The sequence below is a fragment of the Falco cherrug genome, chromosome 7 (assembly GCF_023634085.1).
Source record: "Falco cherrug isolate bFalChe1 chromosome 7, bFalChe1.pri, whole genome shotgun sequence".
NCBI lineage: Eukaryota > Metazoa > Chordata > Aves > Falconiformes > Falconidae > Falco > Falco cherrug.
In genome coordinates, this window is record NC_073703.1 from 71,883,060 (window position 1) to 71,908,349 (window position 25,290).

The window sequence follows — 25,290 nt, forward strand, 5'->3', positions numbered from 1 at the left end:
CCCCGCCCCCGCGCCGTGCGCATGCGCCGTGCCCTTTGTGTCGCGGGCGGGCGGGCGGCGCGGGGCAGGCCGGGCCGCTGAGAGCGCCGCGCCGCCGCCGGGGCGGGGAGCGGAGAGAGCCGGCTCCGCCATGGTGAAGAAGCGGAAAGGCCGTGTCCTTATCGACTCCGACACTGAGGACAGCGGTAGCGAGGAGAACCTAGATCAGGTGCGTGGGGAGGCCCGGCCTGAGCGCGGGGCCTGGGATCTCCGGCCCGCGCAGGGCTCGGCGCCGCCATCCCTCCCCTCGCTCCCTCGCTCCCGCCCGGGGTTACGCGCCACCGTCGCTCTCCTCAGCCCGATGGGGGTCCCCGTGGCCTCCGTGAGGGGAGCCCGCGCCCCCCCGACAGGGCCCCGGCCTGCCCGCCGCGGCGGCTCCCGGGGTCTCTTCGCGGCGGGCCCGGTGCTCGCGGGAGGGTGGCGCGATGCTCCGGGCGGCTCGGCCCTGCGGGGCGGGGAGCCAGGCCCGGCCGCCGGCAGCCCTGGGGCAGCGCGGCGAGCGGCCCCGGGGGCCGGGCAACTTTTCTGTGCTGCCCCGGCGCGCCGCGTCCCTGCCGCCGCCGAGCCCCTGGGGCGGGCGGGCTCCCCGGGCGGGCAGCACAGCCGGGGCCGGGAGCCGGTGTCGGTGCGGCGGGGAGGGGTTCGTTACCGCCGGGGTATCGTCCTGCGTGGGCAGCGCGGTGTCAGGGGGGCTTTAACCGGGCCGGGGCTGCGGAGGGGCAGCCCCCGCCTCGGTGCTGGGGGTGGGGGAGGGGGCTGCGTTCGCTGTGGCGGTTGGCGATGCCGTGGTTCGAACGGTAAAGCAAGACCTGGCAGGTACCGAGCGTTACGGCTGGTGTGGCAGCGCGTGCTCCGGGGGGACGTTTGGCTGGCTGGCTGTGCTGAAGCCTACATGTCTGATGTAATTTACGTGCTGGACCTTCAGGGTTTTTAATATAGAAGCTGTTGCTATGTTGCAATAAAAAGCCTTCCCAAACACTCAAAAATGGTTTTGCGGCTTGGAGGTTCAGAAAAATGAAATCAGGTAGACAAATGTATTGGAGCAGAGTGTGCCCTGATGATTGCGTGTGCCCCTCGAGTTCTTCGAGCTGCCAGCATCTCACCACTAGTTCATTAGTTTGGTGGTTTCTCCGAAGCTTGAAAACAGAAGGGGCTGGACGAGCTCTGGCATAGATCAGTGACGGTGGTAGGAATCACCCCTTGGTTCTGCATCTGTTCCGTCGTTCACTGGAAGCATGCCTCTGCAGCTGTACCTGAGCAGTAGGTGCTTCCCCCTCCACTGAGCTGCTTGTAGCAACTGTAACAGCAGGGATATGTATGTGTGAGGATGGAGGCTACGTAGTAAGGAAGAAATGTTTTTGTGGTGTGATTTAAGGATGAGAGTCTACTGAGTGAGGCCCCTGTAGGTTAAATGTTTGGCAGCTTTCCTCTGCACTCCAGGCTTGTTGAATCAAAAGACCAGGAGCCTTTTTAATACAGTGTCTTGCAAAAGAGAACAAGGGTAGAGAGAAAGAAGGAAACTTGCTTGGAATAAAAGTAGTGGTGGATATGCCAAGACAGCATCCAGGGAGGTAATCTGGGTTGAATGACTGCTTAGAGACAGGTGTGTGAGAGAAATCCTAGAAAAGGTTGTAGAAAACATCAGGAGCTTCCTGAAGAGAACTGTTAATTGTATGAACGTGCTCTGTTGGTGTTGAGTGCCTTCTTCAGAGGAAGGTTTGTAAAATGCCTTTGCTAATGGAAAGGGTTTTTGTTAGTAAGTAGCCTAGGCCATCAGTTTCTGCAGCGTGTATGTTCTCATTTGGGGTACTAAATTTTAATCCGTTTGCTGTGGACATAATCTTCCAGTTATGAAACTAATGCAAACCAATCTAGTATCGACTTCCCAAGACTGCAGAAGTTGGCGTGACTGTATTTCTACTTGCAGCTAAGGTTCATCAGCCCCAAAGCAGTGTTTTAAAGAATACATTGTGTCATGGATTATAAAGACAGTAATGCAGCTTCAGAAATGTTTGTTGTGTGCTGCTGCTGCTGTCATCTGAACAAGCTATGAACAGCAGATGATGAGATTCAAAGGCAACACACACCAGCACAAAGAGCCAAGTAAAGTGCTTCATTTGGAGAACGACTCTCCTTAGTTTCACAAACTTTGAGCCTTGATGTCTTCTGCTCTGTGCCCATCTAAAGCTTTAAGTGCATTCTGTGGTGTGTAGGCACAGTGAGAAGGAATTGAACAGCCTGACTAAATACTATCAGCCATGACAATGTGGTGATGTCCAAAGCATTTCCCTTTAAAAATGTATAATTGCAAACATCTCTTTTGTTTAGAAGAAGGAGCTGCTCTCTAGTAGTATTTGGCTTTTTGGGTTAATACAGTGTAGTTAGAGTGGTTTTGAATTCTTACCCAATCCAAATAAGAAACCTGGAGATGATTCTGAAAGTAATTTGTCTTACGGTGTTTGTGCCGAGAAAATAATGGCAGTAGTATTTACTTCTTATAACTTGTTATCCTCAAAATGCTTTTGTAGCATCCAGTTTTGTTAAAATTCTGTGTGTATATGTACATGTATTTATAAAACATAAATAGACTTCGTTCCTTAGTCTGTGGGGAGAATCATGTTACTGGGGTGTACTCGGATATCACAGAGAAGGTGCATATACATTGACCTGGATTGATAAAACTAATTACGACATTTTAAAATGAATGTATGGTTTTTCACACCAGGAGCTCTTGTCATTGGCCAAACGGAAGCGCAGTGACTCTGAAGAAAAGGAGCCACCTGTAAGCAAGCCTACTGCATCTTCAGACTCTGAGACATCAGACAGTGATGATGAGGTGAGTTTGTCATGTTATCAGTGAAGTTACTGTGAATGATTTGTCCAATTGTACCTAAGCAGTGAAAGTGTATTTATTGTACGGTATGTTTAGCCTGCTGACTTCACGGAGTGGGACTGGCCTTCAGTGGACCTGATGGAGGCCCATTAAGCCCAGAGGATGTGTACTCAGAAATACTTCTTTTTTTTCTTTTAATCAGTAGGATTTGAATTGTAACTGTATACAAAACAGTCTAAACGTCTGTGGAAAAGTTGACTGCCTTTTTGATCCCACGTTCATATGTTCTGAACGGTCTGGTGATCTGCCCGCTTAAAACTAGTGTTTTTCCTCTGTAGCGCCTGTGGTTGAAGTAGTAGTGCAGCTGCTAAAGCTGGACTCTGAGTTGAGGGAGATGTTTTCAGCTTTAGAAGAGACCTTTCTTCCTCAGAGAGGGAAAGGATCAAGACAGGTGGTACTACTCTTTTACGGGTGGTAACACTGTTCTGTGTAGCTACTTTGATTCCCCAAGAACTCTGCTGTGAATGAGCTTGTCTGGTCATTTGAAAATGCAAGAGTGTGTGTTTTATTGGTGGTTTTGAAGAAAGCCAGGCAAGGAAGAATTTAGCATTGCTTTGTTCTAGCATTTTGTCAATTCTTTGTATTGTGTTTATCTGCTAGATCTGTTTTTGTTATTTGTTCTTGGTACTACCTTCTAGAGCTGGGTAAAAGTCTCTGCTTTCATCTATAAATGAAAACTGAAATAGACTTAATTAAAACGGAGGAACTGACAAACAGGTCATACAGGTATTTGAATAAAAAACACTTTCTTGAAGGCTTACATGTCTCTTGCAAGCTTTCCGCGCAATGTAGTGAGGTCATTTATTCCATCTATACTTAAAAATTTAACAGGGATCTGTTTGGGATGGATATTTTTTTCTGAAAATACAGGAAGTGCTATTCCTCGTGAGAGCTTGAAGACCAGTAGGGTAGGCCAATGATAACCTATTAAGCATTTGGTAGTGTTGCAGAGTTCTTCCAATAAATGTAAAGAATGTATAGCTTAATCCTCTTCCGAGGCATTTTTCAAATAAATATGCTTGGAACTCTGTTTCAATCAATCCTTTTCTTTCTTTTTTTTTTTTTTTTTTTTAAAGTGACTCTAATATGTGCTTAAGGCATAAGGAGAGAGAGAATTGTGAATGGACTAGATATATTGGGTTTGTTATTGGGTTACCACTCAGTCTGTCACTGTGTGTGTTCAGATCTTCTGGCACGCAGCTTATTTATTCTGAGCTATGTGGAGCCTAGCTTGTCTGGAAAAGTAGACATAGGTGTGGAGAGCATGCCGATGATAAATCCTTCTGCTTTGTGTTTCTCGGAAAACTGACAGAAGAAATTACATTATTCAGATTATTATTTAGCTTGTATAACGACAAGAAAGTCTGTCTTTCTATTATACATAAATATGGCAATGAATCTCGTCACGAATTTGCACAAACCTTGCAGATGCAGTAGTATCTCTGCTGCAGCATGTACGTTTGATACTTTTTGTAATCTGTGTATCATTTCTAATTGATACTCTGTTCTTTCTGACCTCCATGCAGCAAGAGGAAAAGCTTTAGAGAAGAGGTAATTAGGACACTTGCTTCTATTCCTGTGCCTGAAATATGCATTCTGAACTGCTGCTTGTCACAGCAGGGTGAGACAGGCTGGGTTATAACAGTTCTGCTTCTGCCAGTCATTCAGCTGTGTGCATCCCTAGGCTTGACTACACTACTCCTGCTGAACGATTTTGGTTTTAATCAGTGTTCTTGTGATGGATTCGAAGTTGGCTCAACCTTGGGGTTTGGGAGAGGGGATCTAAAAGCTGAAATTGTCTTGCTGGACTTCCTGCAAGATGAGGACCTTGAGGGAAAAGCATGAAAATCATTGCCCTGGGCAAACATGCTTAATCATACCCATGTGCTTCCACGCAGGTTTTGTAGTGTGCACATTCTTTATGGTTCCTGCCAAAACCTAAAGGTTCCAGGACTGACGTTGCATGTACAGGAAAGGAGCCTAAACCTCTGCTTCAGTGGCAAATGCTGCATTCTGCATTTTTTTTAAAGGGAGAAAAGTTTGTGGGGCATAGGGGAGAGAAAGTGCATTTTGGAATTACAGAATAACAGCATGTACAAATCATGCCACATCTATACAATGGTGCCCACAGGATTTCAGTAGATCTTTAATGTTTTATCATTGTGTGTCTTGATGAGAATGTTCTTCTGTGAAAGCTCTTAGCCCCATCAGGTGTTCATGGTGCAGATGGTGGGTTCTATAACGCTTTAAGGACCTCTGTAGTCTGAATCAAATTGTCTAGCCAAGGGAATGAAGCTGAGTTGCAGGCAATGAAATGGGAAGGATGCTCTGAACAGTCTTCTGGTGGATCTGTGGAACGTGCATGAGTGAATTGACTATGGACTGTTGTTCAGAGAACTGATAAACAGCAATGACTGCAGGGCTCTGCAATAAGAAGTCCTACCGTTGCAGAGAGGTATACTAAGCCGGACACAGGTGTGGAGGCAGATATTTAATTTATCTGTGGAGTAATGTGTGGCCATGACTGCTCAAGAACTTGCTATCCCAAACTGCTAGCCTGCTGCACGTAACCAGTTTGGTGTTAGCCAGGTTACTCTTGGGGTGTACGTGTCCGCAAGGTACCCTCATTGCTTATTGAAGACACTCATGAAGACATGGCCTTCCTCAGTTGTAGTAGGTTAGTTCTGGGTTCCTGCTCTTCCTTTTATCCTGGTGTCATTGGTTGCAGTAAGAGAATTCTTTCTGTTGTGTGGTGAGGCCTGGATGACTTCTGCAACAACTTCACTAACATCAGCGCAGATTAGACAGAGCCACAATGCTGTAGGAGGTCCTGTTTGTTTCTCTCAAAAGGTTTGTTGTTAGCCATGCTGATGTGTGTCTGTGTCATCCTTCTGCGCTTGTTCTAATGTTGTGAGGGGTTTGGTTGTGCCTTTTAACAGCTCTAGGGTAATAGCAGAAAGAAGGACAAGAAAAGCTATATTGTGAACGCTTGGCAGCAGCCTGGAGTTTAGTGAGGAATGTCTTTTTATGCCTTTATTTGCAAATGTACAGATTTAGTAGGAATGGTATAGCTGAAGATCTTGTCAAGAGCTATGGGACAGAGGAGGAGGTGAGCAGTGGTCATGCAGCTAGTGAGGAAACTGGTCTCCAGTAACAGTTGGCGTAGCAGGCTTTTTATGGCTTTTTATGCTTTTTATGTTATCAGGAAAGGACTTGAAAGTTTGGATCTACTTACTGCACTTTGAGTTAACGCAATCTAGAAAACCTTGGATTATCGGAAAATTCCATGTGTTCCTTCTGTTTTGGGGTGTCTTGTGGGTTTGTAGAGATTGTGATGCTAAGTGTTGTCTTCTCCTGTGTGCTTTTATTTTGTAATACTGCTTAATTAGACCTTCAAGAATGAGTGGGTTCTCCAGTCCTGTGAGGCCTTTGCCATACATTTTTTGTTTCAAGCTTAAGAAATTTGAAATGATCTGTGCTTTAATCTTCTTATACACAGTCTTATAGGCTGTGTGCTTTGTAACTGACTTTTCTTGGAGACAGTTTCCTTCAGCTGTTAACGGGTGCAATAGTAAAGCTTTCCTTAAGGAAGAGAGGTGCTGTTACTTTCCTGCCCCAAAGTGCAAGCGCAAATCTGAATAGCACAGGCTAATTGCGTGGAGGCCAGCATGTCCAAAGAAGTAATGCAAATCAGTTGTGTACAAAACTAGTATAAAATTTGGTCTGCAGGTAGCTTCTTTAAATTGCAAACTAGCACGGGGATAACTTCTGGGAACTTAATTTATGTGGTATGAGAGTCTGCAGGAGCTCTGAAGTGGAGCAGGTTGCTCCAGAAATAGACTCGTGGTGGTATTGGAATTGAGTGTGTGATTTTTACTTTTTTCTCTGAATGGACTTTCCCTTTGTACCCAAGGAGCAGTTTTTGCTGAGAACAATCCAGTCATAAGGCACTAATATCTATCTAGAGAAGTCATTAAGTCTTTGTTGGTCCAGATGATGCTTGCTGGCTGGTGATGCTAGAGCCATGCAAGGCGCTTGTTGACTTAGTGTTTTATGGCTGTTGCTATCTCCAGCTGTTTGGCCCAGGCTTCCTAAATAAAACATTGCAGGTTTTTACAGCCAGTGGCATCCCGGAATTTGTTTCAGTTATGGAGAGTGCTGCTTCATTCGTATTTAGTATCTACTATCTCGATGTTTCCACTCAGCAGTTCTTGCTATTTTTCAATACGTGGACCCCTCAAAATACTTCTAGAGTATATGTCGACTTGCAGCTTAAACTGAATTTGAACCTACTATAGGTAGATGGGGTTTTTTTCCAGTTACTTGTAGTTGTCTTTCTGTGAGCTCCTTTGAGCAGTACTTGGACAATGGGTGAGGGTGGATGAGGTGTCGGGTGATATTTTGGCCCATGAAGCCTTTCAGGCAGTTCCTGGCAAAGCCTGTTCTATGGCTTCAGGAGGTGTTTCCTTTATTTGCTTATCTCCTTTCCATGTTGGTGTTGACACCTTGAGTCTCCTCTTTGTGTTTAAAATGATCCCTTAAGTTTTCTAATTACTGAACTGGTGTCATTGGGAAGGTAGTTGGGTGGCTTGCCTGGAGGACTGCCTTTTGTTTTTCCTATATGAATAGAGGAGAATGGATGAAAGTTTTTAAGCTGGGCTAATGTATTGTAACTTGGTACAAACTTATCTGGCCAGGGAAAGGAATGCCTTGGTAAGGGACCTGTTTTGCTTTGGTGTTGTGGTTTGTCATTTGCCTTTTGCTTATAAAAGCCATATCCAGAAGGGAAGGGTATTGTTGCAGGGACAGGCTGGTAACCGTTGCTGTGCATCTCTGTCTGATTTGATGTTAAAAAAAGAAATAAGAATACCTATTTGCAAAATAAAATCTCAGTGGATAATGCATTTAGATGCTGTGTGAGTAGAAGAAAATTGCAACTATCTGAGCAGTGGGGGTAAAACAATTCTGCATTCTGCACTATCAGAGCTTGCTTTTTTCTTCTTTCTCCTCAATCTCATTTCATCTCCCTAGTGGAAATATGTTCCAGGTTTGCTGAGCTATAAATTATTTTCTTCGATGATTTTGCGTAGTTGCTTTTGTAGAAGATGACTTATAAATCTGGCTAATTTCTAATGTGGGTTCTGTTTTTTTGGTGGTTTGGGGTTTTTTGGGATTTGCGTGTGTGTTTGGTTTTTTTGTTTGTTTGTTATGGGCAGTCCATTCTGGGTACTGGGGTTTCACCTGGACTACTTAGAATTGTGGAATCATTTAGGTTGGACAGGACCTTTAAGACTGAGTACAGCCATTTCTTGGGAAAATATGCAAGCTATTGGCACTGTGAACCTTGGAAGCAAGAGGAAAAATTGAAATGTTCTTCTGGCTACTTCCTGTGAACGAACCATAAAGCTCTGTTGTTTGATAGTACTAAACAGTAAGTAGAAAGCCATGTTGCAGCACACTTCTGCATGGGTTTATTAACTTGCTGTGTCTGGAACCATGGAGGGTTCCAGATGGTGGCTGAGGAGGCAGCAGTGAATAGAGGGACTGTTTAGAGGAGGCGTTATAATCATGGAAAATGTGTGAGAATTGTTCACTGGTTCTGCCTGGCTGGAACATGGAAGAGGGAACCTGGAGAAGCTGTAGCAGTAGACATGTTTTGGAAAATGTGGTGGTTGTTTGCTGTTTGGGATGTGTGGAGCTAAGGGAAACAGAGCAAACAAACACTTCTGACTAACTGTGTGCATTTTTGCTTCATGTTACATGCAAACATATTGTTGCCTTTTTGATCCTCCGCTGCCATACTAGAGCCCGAGGATGGGGCTCGATACTCTGGTTTGGACTGCAGGTTGCCATGCAGCTCATGGCTTTCCAATATTGTCTTCACCCCCCCTCCCAGACCTGCTAATCTCTGTTTTGTCTTCCTCTGCTGCAAGAAGGAACTTGATGTTGGCTAGTCTCTCTCTGAACAATACAGAGTGGTCATTCAGTGTCCAGAAGACAACTGATGGTTCCTGAGCCTGCAGAGCAATCTTTGAGCCTGAAAGAGCCTCGCACTAACTACATCCTGGTTATGATGCTTTGTTTGTCCTGAAGGCTTGCTTGAACCCTTGTCCTGTAGTGGTACCAGGAATGACCAGGCATTTATGAGAGATTGGGATAGCTGAATAACCCCTGAAGCATCTGAGTTGAATGAGGAAGAATTTGGCTTTGTGACAGCGCTGAAACTGGCAGGTGACAACCAGTTACTGTGACTTAAAAGATGTAGAGGTCACTTGCTTAAACAAAAGCAGGATGAAGTGTAATCTCCAGGGCGAAATAGAAACCCAAACAAAATTTCCTAGATTAGTGCAGATTATTTTTTTATTACTTTTTTTGTTCAAGAGGTGGTTACACAGCTTTCTCTTCAGTTCTGTCTTCCTGGACCCAGGTTCTCTCCACAATTTCCCTTGTGAGTTAAATGCTGAGATCAGTGGTCTGTAATGCATGTATCTACAGCTATTAAACATTTTATTAACTGAAGTCCCGCTGTTTTAATCTGATCTTAACTTCTTTCATCTCAGCCTGACCTCTCAAGGTCTTGCTCTAACTATGGTGTATACTATGGCTTTCTGTGTGCTGCTTTCTTGCCAGACAGCATGCTGACGCAAGGTGTAATTCAGTGTTAGAACACTGAAAGAAGTGGCAGAGCTCTGGGAAGGAGGCACCTCTGCATACCTGGTTCAGAGGGCTCTGCTCTTCCTTGCTAAATGCTCAGTTTCACTTTCTCACTGTTGTGTTTTCACTAGTATGCTGGCAGTGGGTGAGCTCTTGAACAAATAGCAAAAATGCACTTTTCTGTCATATTTGGGGGCTGATTCCTTAACGTTGAGGTCTGAGCAGATTCAGGCAGAGTACGTGCTTGTTCTTAACTGATTTACATGGGCATAATCAACCAGGAATATTGTTAGACAGCGGTATTGTAATACTGAACAAGTAAAACTTTAATGTGGAATCCAATAAAGACTTGAGTGCCAGCTCAGGCTGATATCAAGTGAGACGCGTTCTGTGCAGTTTTTCACCTGTCCTGTGGATGAAAACAGAGTGGGGTAACTGCATAGGGCATGCATTGCAGTTGGTACACCACTAGGTAGCTGCGTGTTTACCTCAGAAAAGAAAACTTCTGCCTGGCCTTTGACAGATGCTTTTGAATACACAAGCTTATGCTTAAAGGTGATGATGAAGCAGCTAGTAATATGAAAGGTGCAAGGCTGGGGGTGAGAATAATCAAAACGTAGGAAGTACTAAAGATATTAGTAGATCAGGTTGTAGCTTCGAACTACTTGGCTGAGTTCGATTTAAGAGTATTTGAACGCCAGGGTTCTCTGAAGATGGTGCGTAATCGGGCAGAAGTAGTAATCAAATTTGATGGAATGATTACTGCTTGCAGAGATGGACTTGATTCATCTCCCAGGAAGAGGTGAATGGGTGAGAAGCCTGATGTTTGTGTGCACCTGAGGTAAAATCTAAAGAATATTTATTTTTTCCAGTTAGTTTTGAGCACAAGATCTCAGTTGTGCAAAAGAGTATTTGCTCATTTGAATTGGGAATGTATTTTTTTAGTAGACTGCGTGCTTGAACAGATGGTGATATGCATGAAGGATGAGAGTAATATACAGGTGTGGAGAGGATAAACAGTATAAAAAATATATATATGTATTAAAAAAGTATTTAGAAAGAAACTGTCTTACCCCTGAAGGTCTTGCTCCTCGAGAATTTCTAGGGGAGGTAGTAAAGTGCAAAATACTGTAAAGCCTTAAAATAATACACAGGCAATCCTAACTGATTCTGTTCCCTTCTGGCTTTACCCAGGTAGTTAGGACAATGCAAAAATTCTAATAAGTCACATGTAAGGTAAATACTAGTTCTTCTTCTGGGACTTTTGGGATTTAAAGTTGCTAGCCATGTATGTGTGGTGGTATAAGTGCTGCACTTGGAAACCACAGTTTAAGTTAATTGAAGATATTATATTAAAAGAAAATGAAAATTAAGGCCTGATGTTTGTGGGGTTTTTTTATTATTTTTTTTTTCCTGATTTCTGTGATTCTGGTTTGATTCTGATTCCATCTTGGGTACGTAGATGCAGGCTGTGGCTGACATTACTGTCTATACACAAGTGAGCTCGTGGTTTGTTGCATAAAAATACAGATGCTGTGTACTCTTGGTAAAATTGAGATTTTGGAAAGACTCATATATAATTGGTGTGCCTTCATGAAATCTAAAACCTGCTCTCGAATAAACTAGTTCTGGAAACACGTCTGTTGCTTCTATTTAATAGTAGTAAACTGAAGCGAATCTGTACAAATGCAGTTGGACACTTGTTTAAAATTATTTTCCTAGAAACCTCTAGTACCTCTTTTCTCCTGACAGGTATTGCAGACTCTGAAGTCTTCATTGTTTTTTAAAAGAAGCACTCTACCAACTGTTGGCTTGCACTGTTAACTGTTTGGGTTTTTTAAGAAAAAAAACCACCCAAAACCAAACAACTACACAAGACCCCACCTCCAAAACACAAACTTTTGAGATGCTTTCATTTGATAAATTTCCTATTGGCTTTTTTTTTCCTTGTATGATTGATTTTTTTGCTGTCAGGTATTGGGCTGTTTCTGTTATTTTTACTCCAGTGTTTTGAGAGAGGAAGAAGAGAGTGATGTTTGTGTCTCACGATCCCTTTCTTGGTTCTTTCCTTGCAGTGGACTGTTGGAGGTTCTAAAAACAAAAAAAAGGGAAAAACGGGTAAGGCAGAGAAGAAAGGAGCCATGAAGAAACAGACGAACAGAGCTGCCTCTTCAGGCAGCTCAGATAAAGACAGCTCAGCTGAGAGCTCAGCACCTGAAGAGGGTAAGATAACACGTGTGCATCTACTTGCAGTGTATTTCCAACAGAAGTACCCCTTTCCACACAGTGAAGAGTGAGTGGTGTTAGATGGTGTTGTTAAAGACTGCCTTCAAGGAGTTTTGTTTGTGTTAACAATGGTCTGGATGACAGTTAAGCTTGCCATGGCTTGAAGTGCAGATAATTCGGTATAGCATTGCTGTAAGCACCCCATTACAACCAAAACACTAAATACTGTTTCATCTGAAGCATGTATGACATGTTTCATTACTTGACTTTCTCCTGGAAAATTTTTTTCTTCCTTCTAGCATGTCCCATCTGTAGCATGGGTAGCATTTCTTTTTATTCCCATTGATGTATTTTCCCTTCACAAACTTCTCTTGTGATGAAAAAGGGAGAGGTATATAGTGTTGAGCGTGATGCAAATAGGAACTTACCTTGCATGCGTTTGCACTCAGTTGGAATTTGTGAATATTTATACTGTCACAGAAGAAGAAAAATAGTTACTATAACTTCATCAGAATTTTTTTACATGAATCTTGAATCTGTTCTGATGCTGGGCAAACTTCCTGTGCTCTTTCATGTTTTCATCATGCTCAGGAAGATTGTCAGGTGGTTAGTTGTGATTTCAGTTGATACTAAAAAAACAAAGTTAAGGAAGACTATGAAGGTGACTACAGTTTTGAGTATGTTAAACACAGCGGGGACAGACCAAAGCATGAAGTGACTGATTATATCGTGCTGTATATATCAGTGCCTACAAATCAGCATGCCCCAGTGTAAGCTTGCAAAGCTGGAATATAACATACTGTTAGAAATAACGAGACCAGAATGAAAGTGAAAGAAAGGATCTTAATGGCTGCTTTGGGTGTGATGCAGTTGATTAGGTGAGATAATCACAGCACTTGGACTTGGATCAGGTTTAATGGTGGCATTACCCAGTATTACTGGGGTGTCAGCTGTTCCCTGAGCCCGTGTGCAACTGAGAGGGCTACAGTTACAGTAATAGAGCTAGCATCACAGACTTGCCAGTCCTCAGGGTAGTGTGTTCAACTTTTATCTTTTGATGTAGCAATTCATATGATGGATTTTGGTTCTTCAGGATGCTATAATGAGGTGGTGGTTAATGGTGGCATTTGAGGTGTGCACATGCACTTAACCAGGTTATGGATATATAAGCAACTTCTCAGGGACATAAGCATATAGGCGTAGAAATTTCACCTTAAGACCCCAATACCACTAACCAAAAGCTCTCCTAAAATTTGCTTGTTCTACTATTACCCAATCCGTGTTCACATGTAGTACTGCTCATTTTGTCGTTTCTTAGCATGCATATCTTAAGATGATAAAGTATTTCCTCCTGGGTTTAGCTCTCATGATATTTATGCTTTTAGTATAGTGGAAGAGGAGTGTAAAATTAATTCTTGGTATCCTTTGCTAACATGCTACAATAAAGTGGTTGGGCTTTGCCCCAGCTGAATCTTGCTGCCTTGTATTTTTGTTTTAGGAGAAGTCTCTGACTCTGAAAGCAACAGCTCCTCATCTAGCTCAGATTCAGATTCCTCATCTGAAGATGAGGAATTCCATGATGGCTATGGAGAAGATCTTATGGGAGATGAAGAAGACCGTGCTCGACTGGAACAAATGACAGAAAAGGAGAGAGAGCAGGAGCTGTTTAACCGGATAGAGAAGAGAGAAGTGCTAAAAAGAAGGTGAATTTTGTGTGTTGATACTTGGTGGCAAATCCATAGAGGGTGAATGGAGAATATGCTGACTCTGCTCTCACGTTTGAGGTCCAGGTGTTCAGCGCTATTAAGTGAATTAAGCATCATTGTGGATTTTTTGCATAAATTGTCCTTGTTGCTAGTTGAGAAGCACACAGCAGGAATTCTGCGCATTCTTGTGAAAGTCAGTTTCTGAAAGTTTCTCAGCTGTTGAATATACCTGGTTCTGTCAGCTACCATTGCAGCCATATTACTGCTTTGCATGCTAGATACCAGACAGCCAGAAGGACTGCTTTCTCATCTGTCTTTTTTTTCTGTATTAGCTGTCACACGTTGATACTGTGATAAAAGGCTAACAAAGTGTAAGGTGTATGTGAGCTTCTGGAATTTTTTGGAAAACTATTGTGAAGCACAGAGCAGTGTTAGGGTTGCCTCTGTATGGGTGTAAAGCTGGTTGGGGCTCTAATAGAAGAGAAGGGTATTGAAATAACGAGGAGTGGTGTTGGAAATCTCATTTTTGATAGATTATTTATGGATTTCTGCCTTAGGTGTTGTGGTTTTATTTGTTACTGTAATACTGTCCTGTCAGGCAGCTTCCTTGTAGTAGAGGTATTTTTCTTCCCAAGTGTCTAACAGAAAAGATTTGGCACATGGGGCAAGTTTTTTGCAGTTTCTTACCTCTTCAGTGACATCTCTCTCTCTTTTTCTCACTTGCTGAGAAATTTCTCTAGAGGACTAACACCTGAGTAAATCATGTCAATACAAGCTGCTACTCAGACTGTCCATTTGTCCAAGCCATAGTTAGAGCACTGCCTGTGTGTGGTTTTAATACTATTTTCAATGTCTTCTCTAGTCTGCTGCTCTACTCAAGGGGATCAGAAAGAGTGAAAGATGGGATTTAGATCGGGTAGAAGGATGCCACGTTTTTTAATTTCATTTGCTGTTCCATGGTAACTGGCTGTCTTTTAGAATGAATGCTGGAGAATACTTGATAGAAGCTAAACAATGTAAGCTTGAGTTACTGATTTAATCTTAAACGAGTTTGTCCTGTTCTATGTAAAGGGGTTGGCAGATAGACCTGAGGGGGGTTAGTTATTTAACTTTATGGTAAGTTGGATCTTTCCAAACGCTGTCTAGCTCTTCGTATGTCTGTTGTGCTGTGAGTTCATTGGGATTACAGCAGGCATTGCGTGTGATACCGTGCCTGTGCCTTGTGTGTTACACTTCATGGTAAGGGCATAAAGGGCAATGAGCTCATCTGGCATTTCAGTTTCTTACCTGCAAAATCCAGGTGTAAAGGACTGAAGAAGAATGGACTGTGTAGCATGCATGTGGGTAACATATTTTGAATTTCAGTTGTTGGAAGATAATCTTTTTCTTGTGTTTGTCCATGTGCACACTTCACTAAAGCAATGGCCAGTCCATGGTGCAGTGGAATCTGTCACAGGACAGTTCCAGCAAAATCAGTACTCTTCTGAAGACAGTGGCTGAAAATAAGATTTCAGGGTGACATATTTCATGAATGTAGAAATGGAAGTGACTAAATTGGACTGCAGAAACTGACAGAGTCTGATTTGGATTGTAACTGCTAAAGGAGAACTTGCTGTGACTCTTCTTGCGGTCATTCTTATACAGACTGGTGCCAGTAGAAAGGTGGAGTTTAAGCAGTGAAAAGGTAGCATGGTAATGGCTTTAAACAACCAAGTTTTTAGCTGTTGAGATTCAGATGATGTGAAATAGCCAATTGTTTTTAGAGTTGGAGGCAGCACACAATGGACACTGCACTGGCAAGGATGGAGTAAGGACAGATTTCTGGGGAGCAGCCATTACTATGCGGTCTCATCAGCCCTTTAAGTTAGCTGTCTGTCAGCCTGCACTTTTCTGTGCTCAGGTTTTCTTCACCTTATTTTTCTTGTGGAGGGAAGGGATTGGGAATGGAGGACAGAATAGCATTGAAAGGTTATCCATCTGGGGCAAGCAGTGGAAGTGTTTCTTACAGCCTGCTAACAACTTAAGCTGTTGCAGCATCTGGGCAGTACTTTGCTCACTCAAGGAGAGAATGTTCTTTCATACCTTCTTTTTGTTTTCAATATCTGCTACTAGATTTGAAATCAAGAAGAAACTAAAAACAGCAAAAAAGAAAGAAAAGAAAGAGAAAAAGAAAAAGCAAGAGGAAGAGCAGGAGAAGAAAAAACTCACACAGATCCAGGAATCCCAGGTAGGAAATGAAACTGTCCTTAGTAACAAACCCTTTTCCCTTGGCAATAGGAGATAGGATGCTGTTTCTCTCTGCCCCTGATGTTTTCCCTTAGTGTCAAACAGTGTGGTAAGCAGGTCAGAATTTAGTTTGTTTATATGCTCAAGCTATCTTTTAGCCTTTCCAGCTTATTTGAAGAAATTAACATCTTTGGCCTGCTGAGGGGTACACTGATAGCTCCTTTTAATGAAAAATGCAAAGTTGCAGCTATATGTAGAGTTGTTGTGATACTCCTCCCATATGAGAACAGGAAAGCAACCTTTTGCAGTTCCTGTAGCCAAACTTCTGTCATTCAGTCTGAAATGTTACATATGCCATCTTTCTTGCAAGCGAAAGTTTGAGAGAGCAGGCCAAGAACTGCTCGGGCTGTTGTCTTAATTATTTTGCATGCACATACAATGGAAAGAATGCTTAGTTTCTGCTAGTTGGAATGTCAAGGAAAAAGTCAACTGTAGGAGGAGCAGAACTAGTTCCATAGTTTTCCCACCTCAAGTAGAAAGAGGATAATAGCTGTTTTTGGGGTGAGGTATCTGTAACTGAACTGTAGTTTCAAATGGCTGAATTGGCTGTAGTTTCAAGTGGTTAAGATCCCATCCTTAACTACTTCTAGAGTCTGAGCAGATAGGCTCCCAGAGTGGAATGGGATTCATCTTGCCTAACTTCAGCCATCTAAGAACTAGTTGATTCCTTACGCTTGTTGTCACCTCTGTCTTTGTGCTGGAGGAGGGCATCTCCAGCTGGCAACTCACTCCATGTTACTTTCTAGTTGAAATAGGTGTTTAACACAAATCAAATTAGGTGAGATGAGTTTTCCCTTAGGCACATGTTAAGTGGATTGAATCTCATCTCCCTGCTCTTCTCAACTTATACAGTCCAAATACATGATATGTCATGTGTAGGTGCATATATATATATATATATGCATATATATATATATGCATATATAAAAGGATCTTATGCAGAGTTCTTCACAGTGTCTTCCAGAAATTACTTTGACTTACTTCAGATGACTTTTTATGCTTATTGTAGAAGCTCTTTCCATGCTACCTGGTATTCCAGACAGGCCTGTTAGAAATAGAAAATTTTAAAAGATGTATGACATCTAAGGTTTGAATCCACGTTGCCAAGTTTGCACACAACTTTGTTTTTACTTTAAGTATTTTTTAACGTAACTTTTCTTTTTGCTACTGAATGAATGCAAGCGCCTTGATTTGGCCTTGCAGAAAGAGAAGCAAATGAGAAGAGTATTTATCCAGCTTTTCCTCATTACTTGTTCATTGCAGAATTCCTTCCATTTTATTTCTCTGAACTTGGTGGCAGAAATGTTGAAGTGTAAATATGTTCATTATTTTTGATACAAAGTAGAAAAAAGAAATATACTTCAGATTAATTTCCCTCTCCTGAGCCTCTGTAAAAATGAACTTGGAAAAAATTATTTTGAAATGGAGTTTGCTAGTAGTTTCTGTTTGAAAAGTTTTCAAAGTGTGCAAACAATCTTTGTTTTAATGCATTTCAGTGTATGGATTGCACTTGGTGTTGAGGGACTTTCTGTGCATGTTTTTAGGTCATGTCACATAACAAAGAGCGGCGATCAAAGCGGGATGAGAAGCTAGACAAGAAATCTCAGGCAATGGAGGAGCTAAAAGCAGAAAGAGAGAAAAGGAAGAACAGAACAGGTATGGAAGTCTGTTGCTATTGCTACAATTTTTGAGGCATTATTACAGGTTTCTGAAAGTGCTGCTTTTTGTTTCTAATAATTGCAACATTCTTACACCTTGGTGTGAATGAATTCTGTGTCCGAGTTTTCCTTGGTCTTTTGCCTGATTTGACTACCTAGGATATTGTTTGACTCCACTGATGCTGTCTGTATTCCTCCCCACCACCCCTCCCCAGAATGGTCTGAAAACAAAGCAGACTTTCATCACAGTCCATTAAATGGCACTTGGTAATGTTTGGATCATTATTTGAATTGGTCACTTAGATTCTGTTACTTAATCTCTGAACCTTCCAAACCATATTTATTGCACATGTGTGACCGTGTCTACATCTGTTTGTTTCTTTACTGGCACATCGTCTTGTCTGTCTTGCCACAGACTTTTAATGCAACTCTTTTTGTTATTCTACTGGCTTTTATTGTCGTCCTCTCCAAACATGAGATTTATTTTTTTTATCCCCTTGCAAAGTAACAATGACTTGTCTAACTTAATAGTTCCATCTTGTCGTATTGGTCTGGCTGAGTCCCGTAGCTTCCCTCAGTGCTGAGCTCGGACTGGTAGCTAGAAAGGTGGTGATAACACACCAGTGTTGTGGCTACTGCCGAGCAGTGCTCCCACAGCGTCAAGGCTGTCTCCAACATTTCCCCCACCTTAACCAGTAGGCTGGGGATGGGCAAGGTCTTGGGAGGAGACATAGTTTGGGTCAGCTGTCCTGGCTGACCGAAGGGATATTCCATACTGTGTGACGTCTGCTCAGATACAAAACTTGGAGAAAGGAGGAGGAAGGCTGGGGTGGGTGGCATTTGTTATTGGTGATATTTACCTTCTGGAGCAACGACTATGCATACTGAAGCCCTGCTTCCCGGGAGGTGGCCAGACATCACCTGCTGATGGGAAGTAGGGAATAACATCTTTTGTTTTCTTTCACTTCCACCTGCACGACCTTTGCTATTGCTTCATTGAACTGCCTTTATCTTGACCCACAAGTCGATTTTTTTTTTTTTTTCCCCATCTTACTTTCTGCCCCCCTGCTCTGCTGAGGAGGGGAGTGATGGAGCGGCTTGGTGGGCACCTGGTGTGCAGCCAAGGTCAACCCACCACAGTCGTTTATCCAGTTGTTATGTCGTATCTTGTATTGCGATGCACAGTCAAGTTGGGAGACTGAACATAAGCACAACTGAGATGTTAGATGCTTTTAAATACTTTGATTTCTCTCTTTGAATATATACAGTGGGATGCTTAGCTTACTAGTGGATTTGAACATGTGGCACTTGTAGCTGTTGATTTTACACTGGATACCTGCCTCTTTTTAAAAAACAAAACAAAAAAAAAACCCCAGTAAGGTTTCAGGCCTAAAAGGAAGCTTTCATAAAAATTTCACAGCTTGCTTTTCCTTGTTCTCTCTCTTTCCCCCAGCTGAATTGCTTGCAAAAAAACAGCCATTAAAAACTAGCGAAGTGTACTCTGATGATGAAGAGGAGGAAGAGGATGATAAGTCTAGTGAGAAAAGTGATCGCTCATCCAGATCCTCATCCTCTGATGAAGAGGAAGAGTAAGTAGTAAACACTGGACTGTGATTACTTGCAAGTGTGTGTTCAAAACCAGAGATCTACTTTATGTAAATGTACTGTTTTAGAGAATTGTTTGGACACACTTGCATCGCTTGGATTTGAGTCCTTGGCTTCTATATCATGGTGCGTGGGACTGATTTACCTTGGATGGGTCTGCAACTTCAGTTCTCTGCTGTTACCTTTACTCCCATTTACGCTGCTGTTTACAGGTCTGTTTAGTCCTACAGTTTAGCAGCTGCAGAACCCTGGCGTATTAGCAGGGCAGAGGTGCATGGTGGCTTATCTTAGAGCAGTGGCTTATAAACTGCCTTGGTGTGTGAGTCTGCTTTGCAGTGGCAGGGGTAGTAACAAGTCTGGGACTTCACATTAAGCCTTTCTTATGAATGCTAAGTTCACATATCAACAGGTAACTAGTGTATGATGAATCGTTACTTTTACTGGTAATTTAACTAGTTGGCACGCATGCTGCACCTTGCTCAGGACCCCTTTTTTGGTGATTGTCTCTACTTTTTTTTTTTTATTTCTTTATTCCTTTTCACCTTTCCCAATCAGGAAAGAAGAAATTCCTCCCAAGTCCCAACCAGTGTCCTTGCCTGAAGAGCTGAACCGAGTACGGTTATCGCGACACAAGCTGGAACGTTGGTGTCATATGCCCTTCTTCGCCAAGACAGTCACTGGCTGCTTTGTCCGCATTGGCATTGGAAATCACAATAGCAAACCTGTTTATCGGGTGAGTTTAGCTCCAGCGGATTTAGTTCTTTTTATAGTGCTGTAATATAATATTTGCAGCTTAGCAGTTCCCAGGTACCTGTGAGTGATTAATATAAAAAGATTGCTTATAAGCAGAAAACGTAATTGTTGCCAAAGAAGTGGAGGGGACTGGTTTAAAAATAAATGAATCTATGGGACCAGCTAGGTGAAGAAATACATTTAGCGAGAGAAAGGGAGCACTGACAAAGCCTGTTCTTCCAGCTTTGGTTCATGCTGTCTTGTCTCATCATTTGTATTGACCAAGTAAGGATGAGTAACATTCACTCCTTATTTCTGGGAATGTTCCCAAGTTATTGCATGGTCTCGGTTTTTGGTGTGTTGGTTTTCTTCGGAGTGTTTTGGGTTTTTTTTCCCCGAAGTGTTTCTAGTACATTAGCGTGCCTCAGAAGAGAAAGCGATTGAGAGCATAGTTTTGTTTTTCTGTTTCATTGCTGTAACTGCACGATCATAGGATGCAATAATATTCTCTAAAATTGCATTAAAAAGGTCCCTGGGAGGGGCTGCGTTTAGTGTGTGAGCAGCACTAGTGTATTTCATTTGGGACATACATTAACCCAAACCAGTGTTAGTTGAAAAAGAAATAGGAAAAGTAGAAAAGTGTCCACCACTTGGTCAGGAAGGCAGAACTGGGAAGATGGAAAAACTGTATCAAGCATTGAGGTGGTATAATTTGGCAGCTCATAGGTGGTGCATGATGCAACTGATTCAGTACCTGATAATGTACGCTGAAGAGTCTTGCTTTCCCTGATCTAATTAGACTTGTCAGTTAGTTAAGGCTTTTGATCTCTATGAAAAGGTTTGAATATGCTAGATTAGATTCCAGGAAAACACAAAAAAATCCAGCCCCTTGCATCCTTCCTCTTTTGTATTTTACACTGTGATACAGGTTGCTGAAATAACTGGTGTGGTAGAGACTGCAAAGGTTTACCAGCTTGGTGGTACCCGGACAAACAAAGGACTGCAGCTGCGGTAAGATACCAAAGTCATCCTCATCGATTCATGAATCGGTGTCCTTTTCATAGCAAATAAAACGTTCTGTGTGTGGTTTGGAGATGAGAGCTAGGAAGCAGATTGGGTCTCACCCTGCCATTTAGTGGTGGAATGTTGGGATTGGATTTGTTTGTTTGGGTGTGTCTGTCCCCCCCCTTCAGCGTAATGGAAGTTACAAAAAAACCTCCGGCAGAGGCCTATGATGTGCTGATATCTGAGCCATTCATTTGTGTTAGTGTATGCCTCTTGAGCTCTTTTTTATCTTTTCTCCACTGTTGTTGTCATCAGGTGTTAGAGATGCGCATCATTTAAAGGCATACATGGTTGGGTCTGGCATGTGTGTTACAGCATGGTACTTTGGAGGGAAGAAGCTGAATATGTAGCGTTGGATTTCTCTGTTGTTCTTATGGCCTTTATAAGGATCATGAGGTGAACGTTAAGAGTTATGATACAAAACATCCTGGTGAGATATTTGATGTGAAGATGATGTGAGCTATTTGGGAGAAACAGGAAGGTGTGTGGAGAACGCATGTGGATGCAGGTGTGGAGTAAAAACAAAAAGTCTTACCTAAATCCATTGGGACATTCAGTAACTTCTTAGGCTGCCTCAGGAGGGAGCTCCATGCTTGGAGTGAAACTTACACCATAGCAACTAATCTTACTATTGGCTAGTAGTAGTATAGTAGTTAGCTGGTAGTGCCAAAGGTAGTGTTTTGCAGAAAACGTTTAGGGATTTCTGGCTTTTGACTGATCAATGAATAGAAAACTAGCTAGGGATTGCCTCCGGCATGCTATAATTCAGTACTGGTTGAAACATGAAATCATAAGCTTTGTGTTTCTGAAGATCATGCCATCTGTCACTGAATAGGGTAGGTAAGGTTTAGGTTTGAGAGGTCTGTTTCTGTTTCCTCCTGAGCAACCGTTTCCTGCAGACTCACAGTCTAGTATTCCTTTGCATTATTACTAATAGCTGATGTAGGGTCGTGAACTGTGGCTGACCTGACTGAAGTTAGGAGTAGGTAGCATGTGAGCCATGAGATTTACCTTAAGGAGCCCAGAACCAGCCACTTGAATCAGTTTACGTCTACAGATCCAAGATAACAGCTCTGCACCATCAGAGAGGGATGCTGATACACTTTGTTGTTGCAGGCATGGCAGTGATTCACGGGTGTTCCGTTTGGAGTTTGTCTCAAATCAGGAATTTACTGAAAGTGAGTTCATGAAGTGGAAGGAAGCGGTAAGTTTTGTCAGACTTTTAGTTTCTTAGCAGCCTTTTGCCAAGGATACTTTTAAGTAGGAAGTAACCTCTTTGTCTCTTGTGTTTAGATGTTCTCTGCTGGGATGCAGCTGCCCACACTAGATGAGATAAACAAGAAGGAAGTCTCCATCAAAGAAGCCCTCAACTACAAATTTAATGACCAGGACATTGAGGAGGTAAACAGTGTGTTGTAGTGAGGCTGTGGCAATACTTTAAGGTGACAGGTACTCATGGAGTAGAGCACTAGCTGTTGCAGAGCAAGATGATCATGGTATTTGCTTCCTAAGCAAATAAGAAGCTCATAATGAAGTTGCCTAACTGGATAGAATAGCTTGGTGATCCAGCTGTTTGGGGCTCACTCCTGCGTTACTTCATCCTTTGTGCCCTGTTACCTGCTCTTGAACTTGTGTTGCAGAACCCTGAACTCCTAACTAGAGTCGGGCAACTTAGTTCTCAAGTTCTGAAAAGCTGACAGCATCATGATAGATGCATTTCTTAGTTTCTGCAGTTTAATACTTGCTTAATACTGACCAAATGTGATTAGCATCAGATTTTTTGTAGGTTTTAAGTGAGGGGAATGGAGCTGTAACTCATTACCAAGTCACAAATTTAAAAATGCAGCAGAGAGAAAAAGCATGAGTAAAATTCTGTGGCACTAAGTACGTTTCTTAGGTGATACCAGTCTGTTGCTTTTAGTGACCCAAGTATTGAAACAGATACCTCATGTTTGCGTATTCTTGCTGTTTCTTCTGCATCTTACAGATTGTGAAAGAGAAGGAAAGGTTCAGAAAAGCACCTCCAAATTATGCTATGAAGAAAACTCAGCTGTTAAAGGAGAAGGTGAGAGATGAGATGATGCCTGCAAGCTTAATGCAGTCTTTGATTTTGAAGAACTGGAGCTCATCTGGATTTTGGCCGTAGTCAGCAGTAAGCTCGACTTTATACAGCTAAAAAGGTGGATCTCAAGGTTTATCGCTGGGTTCAGAACGCTTAGAACCCAGTTAAAGCTATTGCATTCTTTTTCTAAGGCAATTGCCAACAATTATAGCTGTCCCTTAAACAAGGCCTGAAGCTGTTCTGCTTTAGGAACTGATTTTCTTTTTTCTTTTTCTCCTCTTCTTCCAAAGTACTGCATAACAACATTTGAAAGTTGATTTCCTATAGTTCTTAAAATAGTAAAAATAAGTTGTGTTAAATTGTCTTTTACTCAGGCTTGACAGAATTGTCACTCTGTGACCAGTAATTGATATTGAAAAGAATACGCTGCCAAAAGATTTACTTGCCATTGAACTGTTTTACGTGTAGGCCTCTTGGAAGGAACAGGCCTAACAGTGGTGAGAAGCCAAAGTCACGAAACAGAGTCTTAAGTATCTCTGAAGATAAAGATAGACAGAACACATGTTGTTTGTTTTTAATTGTGCAGTCCTCTTGCAAGACATTCTTGCTTCAGTACTGCGCGCGATGAAGACGCGCCGTTGGTTTTCCCTTGCAGAAGGGTGCAATTGCTCTTTAGTGCCACCAGGTGGCACAATAAGCGTCTGGTGGCTGGTAGGGGACTCCCAACTCCCTGGAGTAAGCGGCAGCTGACAGTTGCAGAAATAATCGTTCTTTTCCTGAGCTGGTAAATAGAGATGTTACATTTTAATCAAGCCTGTAACTTAAAATCATCTGACTGACTTTTCCTCTTCATGCTGGGAGTACTGTTCCTACCTCTTCCTTAGTTTAAGGGGTTTCAAAGGTTTTCAGAGTTCTTTGGTGTAAGAAGTCCCATTTTGCCTTAAGCTGTAAGGAGAGTTTAGCTCTTTGTATTCTTACAATGTGGGGCAGAACATTTGCAACTGGAATAGTGTTAGCTGGCTGATTCATGGGTCTGTCCATTGTTTCTCTGACTAGCTCTGTGGTAGAGTAGTGCCTAATGAGTTATTGTTTGGTTGAAGGCTATGGCTGAGGACTTGGGGGACCAAGATAAGGCCAAACAGATTCAAGATCAGCTTAATGAACTTGAAGAGAGAGCAGAGGCCCTGGATCGTCAACGAACAAAAAATATTTCTGCAATCAGGTAAGAAACAGATATTGGGAATGTTCTTTCTTAAATAGTATCAATCAAAATATACAGAGAAGAGAAACTAATGCAGTAATGAATCAACTGCAAGATTTTGTCTTTTCTTTCCGGTACGATATATTAATGAAATTTGTATTGTGATGGCTCTAGTAGTGTTTGCCTATCTTCACTTCCTTGTATCTGTCGTTCAGTTAAAACCGTCAAAAATGTAAATTCTCTTCCACGTACCCCAGGTAGCAGTTGTGTTGCGATAAAAATAATTTATGATCAGGATGAAGCTGTCAGGTGTTTTATTGTGCAGGGATTGATAAATGACAGTCACGTTATTTTTCTTTACCTTACCCTCCTTTTTTCTTTCTGCAGTTACATCAACCAGAGAAATAGAGAGTGGAATATCGTTGAGTCTGAGAAGGCTCTTGTGGTAAATAGTGCTGAATTAATACTTCTGTGCAAGTAGAGATGAAATGATGCAAAGGGGGATAATTGCATAGTGAAGTTATTAAATTTTTTTAATGATCTGTGATATTTTTCATATAGACAAATGACATGAAAGCAGATCACTTTATCCTTTTGATAACTCTGTTACTGACTGTAGTAGTCATGTAGTGCATTTTGTATGGGAAAGAAATTGGAAAGGAGACTTCAGAGAATAAAATAAAATATTAAAGGAAATATTCAATTTTCTGCATTGACGCTTCTGTTAAGGAAAAGTTAAGCTTGTTAACAGATGGTTAAGCCTTAACTGTCCCAAGAGTTGCACACCTATTTTCTGTGTTTTGCCCTGTGAACCATAGGGCTGTGGTTGTGTCACAGTCTTTCTAATCTGTAATCTGTTGCTAGCTTTCCTCTGATCTTGATATCATATACAGCTGATGAGTGCCAGCTATATATATAGTGCCCAGGCATGGGTGGGGTGCTGTGGGAGGATTTACAAGGGGGCAGGTAGCGAACTCTGCAAAACCATGTGCTTTTTCTTCTTCAGGCTGAAAGTCACAGCATGAAAAACCAACAAATGGACCCCTTTACTAGGCGGCAGTGCAAGCCCACAATAGTGTCTAATGTGAGTGTAATACTTAAGTTCAATTGAGGCAATTTGCAGAGAAACATAAACCAGTGCAATGCAGCAAGTAGGAAGGAGA

At 42.2% G+C, this 25,290-nt stretch overlaps 1 protein-coding gene across 1 annotated transcript in view; it reads left to right on the forward strand.

The window, feature by feature from the left end:
* Positions 1-25: 25 nt before the first annotated feature.
* RTF1 (RTF1 homolog, Paf1/RNA polymerase II complex component) overlaps positions 26-25,290 on the forward strand; it is a 30,841-nt gene continuing 5,576 nt past the window's right edge. The window contains exons 1-15 of the mRNA XM_055715239.1: positions 26-208; positions 2,765-2,875; positions 11,662-11,809; positions 13,311-13,515; positions 15,631-15,745; positions 17,349-17,460; positions 18,916-19,051; positions 19,623-19,800; positions 20,728-20,810; positions 21,981-22,068; positions 22,158-22,265; positions 22,852-22,929; positions 24,027-24,148; positions 24,515-24,572; positions 25,134-25,211. Of these exons, the coding sequence (XP_055571214.1) occupies positions 131-208; positions 2,765-2,875; positions 11,662-11,809; positions 13,311-13,515; positions 15,631-15,745; positions 17,349-17,460; positions 18,916-19,051; positions 19,623-19,800; positions 20,728-20,810; positions 21,981-22,068; positions 22,158-22,265; positions 22,852-22,929; positions 24,027-24,148; positions 24,515-24,572; positions 25,134-25,211 (1,698 nt within the window). The 5' untranslated portion in view covers positions 26-130. The remainder of the gene's footprint in view (positions 209-2,764; positions 2,876-11,661; positions 11,810-13,310; positions 13,516-15,630; positions 15,746-17,348; positions 17,461-18,915; positions 19,052-19,622; positions 19,801-20,727; positions 20,811-21,980; positions 22,069-22,157; positions 22,266-22,851; positions 22,930-24,026; positions 24,149-24,514; positions 24,573-25,133; positions 25,212-25,290) is intronic.